The 6,040-nt window shown below is 27.8% G+C and overlaps 1 protein-coding gene across 1 annotated transcript; it reads left to right on the top strand.

Annotated features, from left to right (window-relative positions):
• Positions 1 to 1,652: 1,652 nt before the first annotated feature.
• On the top strand, positions 1,653 to 5,090 carry LOC126835353 (ATPase H(+)-transporting accessory protein 2). Its single transcript, XM_050567872.1, has 8 exons — positions 1,653 to 1,836; positions 1,922 to 2,055; positions 2,833 to 3,069; positions 3,154 to 3,294; positions 3,362 to 3,541; positions 3,681 to 3,752; positions 4,455 to 4,557; positions 4,736 to 5,090. Exons 1-8 carry the CDS (start codon positions 1,788 to 1,790, stop codon positions 4,813 to 4,815), a joined length of 996 nt encoding a protein of 331 aa, XP_050423829.1. The 5' UTR covers positions 1,653 to 1,787; the 3' UTR covers positions 4,816 to 5,090.
• The last annotated feature ends 950 nt before the right edge of the window (positions 5,091 to 6,040 follow it).

The following is a 6,040-nucleotide window of genomic DNA, read 5'->3' as shown; positions in this document are numbered from 1 at the left end:
TACAAAACTAAAAGTATTTTAAATAACTGAATTAAATACTATTTGTCTTGAAATTCTATTGTACTCGAATATTTATGAGTGTGAGTACAAAAAATTCTAATCTATAATAATTGTTTTTTAATTTATAACTATTTTAATATTATCACAAATGTATTATTCTTATAGCAATATAACATGGAGAGTACCAATTAAATTAAGTAATAATGAGTTGGCAAGTTTGGCCAGGTCATTTGACTCATTATGTTCATAAAATTGCATAATGTTTTTTTATTATGTATGGTCAGTGGTCACATAGGCCATAGAATGATTAGAAACAGATAAGGCTAATGTTAATGTTAACGTGCAATAGAAACGTTCAATTATTTTTAGTAGTACATGGAAGCTTGTAGACATATAATTTAAAATATGTCTTACAAAATTACAATTTCATACTTATAAAACAAATATTTATTCAATTGTGTGTGTCCCCAATTAAAAAATAATAATTTGACCCTAACAATTACAACATGGGTAGGTATTGTAATAATATTAATGAAGCAAAAACAATAAAAATCTTCATTGATCATTTTTATTTGAATACATTTTAGATGTTGTATTTACATTACGCATTTAATTATTTTCTTAACACAGTATTTTTATTTTTTTTATATTATCTCTGACAAGATAATAAATAGCTTGAATGACTTGTGTGGAGAAATCATTCATTAGTGGTCGGTACCCATTAGCATAATATTAAAATATTTTTTAAAAGTATATATTTGATGGGTGATTTGGATTGGGCTAAGAAAAAAGTGAGACAGTTTTTATTACAATCGAATGATTTCGAAAAATATCTTGTCCCAATCATTTTCAACGTTCCTCCCCTCCCAAATCAGCAGATCTAGTGTGTAGTGAAGATTAAGTATATGAATATTATAATAGATACAAATTATAAACTTGTTTTTTTATCAAACTTTAAATAAATTTGGACAACAAGTTATTCGGCAGACAGTAACCAAAACTGTTGCTTATATTGATAAACTTAAATTATAAAACTAAAGAAATGGCTTATGTCACAAAGATAGAACTTAGATTTTTATTGTGAACAAATAATTGAGCTCATCTACCTTTTTTCCAGATTATTGTGGAAGTAGGTTTTTATACAACTGTTTCATTTACTTAAAAAATACTAGAAAGTGAATACTACAAATGTTGGTAAATTAAAAAAACGTAATCAGGATTTAAACAGAATTTAAACTGAAATATCAAAAATCGATTCCCACAATATACTAGAAAAGAGGTCGATAAACTGAAATATTTTTAAAGAATTAAAATCGGACCATCCTAAGTAGGCGTAATTTTGTCAGACTTTTAGGTTTAAAACATCCAAAAAACAGACCCCTTTAATCTTAATCATAATAATTAAAAACCCTGATTATTGTATAATTAATTCGAATTCGTATTTAAGATTTATATATTGTATCTTGAAAATGAATGGAATATCTGTATGCTCTTGGGAAATACAAAATGCTCCGCTGAAATAAGAAGGTTGACCATTTGCTTGAATAAAGATTGTTATTTATCTTATATGGCTACACTGATTTATTTCTTATCAGCGCGCCTTATCTATGTTTTTTGAGTAAAATTGATTGTCTAACAGTTTGATAATACACATTTTCTCGGGCGTATCGATTAATGCACAAATTTGGTTAAGTGTATTTTGCCTACTTACCTTTATAAAAGTTTATCCTTTGGTAGTTTATACATGTTTTGATTTTTAATTATACTTATTTATAAAAATAATAATAATGAATATTTGGTTTACTTTTGCTTTGGTTATAGCCGCATTTACGTCGGGTAAGATCATAGTGGACACGCCCAAGTGGATTTATGCATCTAAGTATAAATTATAATTATTATTTATTTTATTAAATATGTTTAGCTAAATGCAGTGAAGGACAATTTTATGTTCTACACTCACCTGAAACTGTGAGGCTAGTCAAAGATGTTTCATTAAGTGTTAGTCAACTACCCGACATTTTCTCTTCCGTATTTGGTTTCACCGTAGCAAACGAAGTAAGTTAACTCATTTTATCTGTTATTAGCCGATTCTTCAAACAAGTGCAGTAAAACCTGTCTAAAACAGTGTAAATGTATAGGACCTAAAAATCTTTTGTATTAAAACAGTTTTCTAGATTTTGTAATAAAATATACTACTTGTATATAGGTAACCATTTGTTAAGACCACATAAAATCAACAATTTCACTAATTATCCAGTCTCTCCGATTTTATCTGCGTAATCCATCGCACCTAGTTCTTTTCTTTTTATTTAAACCTCCTTTTTAACCATCCACCTACGCAGTTCGCTGCCAATCTCTAATCGCCGGCGTTAGTTGGGCTGGTGGCCGTCGCCAATCCGTGATTGTCACTAGGTACATTTTCTAGATTCATTTATAACAGAGATTAACCTTATCAGTTAATTGAAAGGTACCTTGAAGTTCGAGTGAATAAGGTTTCCAAAAATTTGTAACACTAAAACCAAAAAAACTTGTGGTCGAAAAGACCAATGCCACTAATACACTTTCTATTAAAGTTAAATTTGTATATAATATTTCCATCTTTAAGTAAAATCAAATAAGTAGCATCAATTAAAAATAAATGATAATAGGCGTATTAATAAAAAGTGTATTACAGAACAAATGTATTCAATGAGGCAAATGTTAAAAAAAAAATGGTGCAATCAGGATTAAGTGGCCTAACCACAAGTTACATTTATAATTATAAAAATAAATAAATTGTATTTAATAATTCTCGAAATTATTTTTATTTAAAACATATCTTTTTTTTTTTAGAAAGAAGCTTGGGATAAATTACTGGTGTCTGATTTGTTTGAGTGTCCTGAAGCTATTGTAAATATAATAGTTCCTGGTGTTGAAAATGCTGATTTAACAGTTAAAGAAGGGAATCAACATCATTTAAATAATGATGAATCTATTGATGCAACATTTAACACCTTAGAAGCTAGGATCAAGAAGAGGTATCCACAAGACATGACTATTATGCGAGTTATTCTGAACGATGAACCAATCGTATGTTATTATTTTTTTTTTTTATTAGCTCTTACCTATAAATTTAAAATTAATATTAAACAATACTATGATGTATTTTTATAGGTTACAGGTTCGGATATATTCAAACCAATCGAGGAAATAGATGAGTCTTCTAAAATTGTTACCGAGCATCTAAATTTACTTATTGATCAAGACTCGAAATTCTTAGCGGAAATCTACCAGCTAAATGCCTTGTCCGATACGGTTTGTGCAAATACCTGACCTTTAGACTTTTTTTTTAACTATGCTTAAGTATTTACAATTTTTTTAGATTAAAACAAAAGTTTCGCCCAATGGCATACCTGACTTATACTGGATTGTAGCGCCAAACCTTAAAATCATCACTTCCCATTACGGTGCAGAATCATATGAAGCTGGTGAAGCTAAGAAACTTTTATCCGATGCTCTAAACCGTTTAAGCCAATCTTTTAGTGAAGCTTATAGAAATAAAGTACAGTTATTTCAATAATACAATCAAATATTTTTTTATCTGTGAAATGAAACCATCATCTCATGATGACAGTGTTGGCCTGTTAAGCTTGATGATGATGAAGTGTAATTAACAATCTTTTTTTTTCCGTTTCATTTAGGTTTTAGTTACTGCTGTTGTTACTAAATCTACAGAATTGCGTAGGTCAAAACGTCAAACTGATAAGGAAGTGGTAAGAAATAACAATTATAAGAGTATGTTATGCAGCCAATTTTTGTAGCATAAAAACTTGCCCTAGAACAATGAATTTTGCTCACTTTATGGTGGATTTAGAGAAAAAAAAGCCTGTTGTAGAATCAAAGCGAATAAAATACCATCAGTTTTTTAAAAAAATGTCCATAAAAAAAAGTTATTGCTGTTTAAAAGAGTAAAAGAATATACTATTTTAATATTAAATATAAAGGTAATTACTGAATTAATTGGTTTTTATGTTTTAATTTCCTAAAACGATTTTTTGCTATAAGACCATTATCGACCGAATAAAACTAAATCTGCGTAGCTATGTTTTGGTAAAAATATAATTAAAAACATCAATGAAAGCTTTGATGGTCTGATAAAAAAATTAAGTAGTTATGAAGAATCCTTATTGCTTGTAATAATAAATAAATCAATTATAATTAAATTACAATACTATTTGATAAACTGAGTGAGGAAACCAATTCCTCTTTTTAAGTTTACAATGAATTCATATGTTTGGTATTTAACCGTATTGTATTATTTATTACGAAAACAGCTTAGTGATGTCAGAAATCTGTGGGTAACCACAATATCGCATTACATATAAAAGATATCACCTTGACCTGGCAAATAAAAGTCCCCATTAAGTAATGAAATATATAAATTCAAAATGTGTTTTATATTATTTTGTATTTAGGAGCTGAACATTGCTGAACCCGTATCGGATGACTACCCTGTCATTTTCAATCTATTGTTATGGTTTACTGTCGTCTTTGTCTTTTCCCTTTTGGCAATTTCACGTAAGTATCCATAATAAAATATGTACATTTCTTTTAATTATATAATACAGTTTAAACTATTGATGATTTCAAAAATGTACTTGGTTCTATTACAGCAATTACATATTATATAATGTACATATTCTCAATAAATATTAATCAATATTTAATTACATTGTTTTTAAATTGTATATTTTAGTGAGCATTGCTCAAATGGATCCTGGCCGTGATTCAATCATTTACCGTATGACCAGCAATAGAATGAAGAAGGAAAATTAAATGTTGGACACGTGTGTTATTTATACGAAAAAACTTAATTTAAACGTAATTTTGTGTTAAAAAAAATCCATTCCACGTGTATATTTGTTTGTGTTGTATAAACTATCATAGTTTAATTTTATTTAGACCAAAATCATTGCAAATTCGCAATATCATAATTATTTTTGTTTTGTCTTTCCTCCTTAGTGATTTTAGTAATATTCTAAGTAGTTGTAAATATTGAATTTGTTCACGATAATAATAAGAAATTAAAACTTAAATTAGTACTTTGTTAAGTCATCATTCTTTCTAAGAACTTGAAATGTATTAATTATAAATTTAATGGGATATATTTTATGAGGTGTCAAAGAACTTGAATTAGATCAAATGAAACAATTCTTTCGTTTATTAAATCATTTTTTCCTCAGAAAGTTGATCAATCTAATATTATTATTCTTTATGAACTGAAAGGTTAAACTGTGATGTGTAACTATTAGTTCAGTACCTAATTAGAACTGTATTTTGGCAGTTAATTTATTTTTGCGGACTATCACAGTATCCTTGACGATTTTAAAAAATGTTACACCTAAATATAGCTACGCATATTCTCTACTATTGACCAAGTAATTATCGTAGACATTTTATTTTTATTAACCTGACATTCACAATTTATATTTTAATACCGACATTTTTTTACTTTTTTAAGTGGTTGCATTTAAGATGAAAATTAGATTCTCTAAGAAAACCGACGAGAGAACCTAGTTAAAGTTCTCATTTTTTTAACGTTACAAACATTTTTTTTATGACCATTTCTCGCTTTGATTAACACGCTTCTCCATAAACACGTTTTTACGATAATTTTTGAAGGGTATGATGCCCTTTTAATGATGTATTAATACACTTTAGTTTAGCTTTAAATTAAAAAAAAATACTAAAAATGTCTATATTTTACTGCTTGATAAAAAGAAATAAGCAAGCGATAATACCACAGAGTAAAAGAAATGTATTTTATATATTCTGCGATAATACCAATTGCCACTTGCCGGGCAGGTCAGGTTAGGTCAGCTGGTAGCTAATGAGTAATGTTTACCTCCTTTAAAAATCAACCCACTGCAAAAAATAATTACTTGTAGAATTTTACTACTATTTTATACGAACTCTATAATTCTAAACAAACTATACGTATTTTAAATAAAATGTATTAAATATTAAAATGGCACTGAGACTTATATAAAAGCAATCGTTA

Source organism: Adelges cooleyi, unplaced genomic scaffold, assembly GCF_023614345.1.
Source record: "Adelges cooleyi isolate 19-005CV unplaced genomic scaffold, UGA_ACOO_1.1 ACOO_flye_CR_arks_rails_tigmint_CR_PRNA_23, whole genome shotgun sequence".
In the NCBI taxonomy this organism is placed as follows: domain Eukaryota; kingdom Metazoa; phylum Arthropoda; class Insecta; order Hemiptera; family Adelgidae; genus Adelges; species Adelges cooleyi.
Note: the sequence above shows the minus strand (reverse complement) of the source record. Positions and strands in the feature narration are given on the sequence as shown.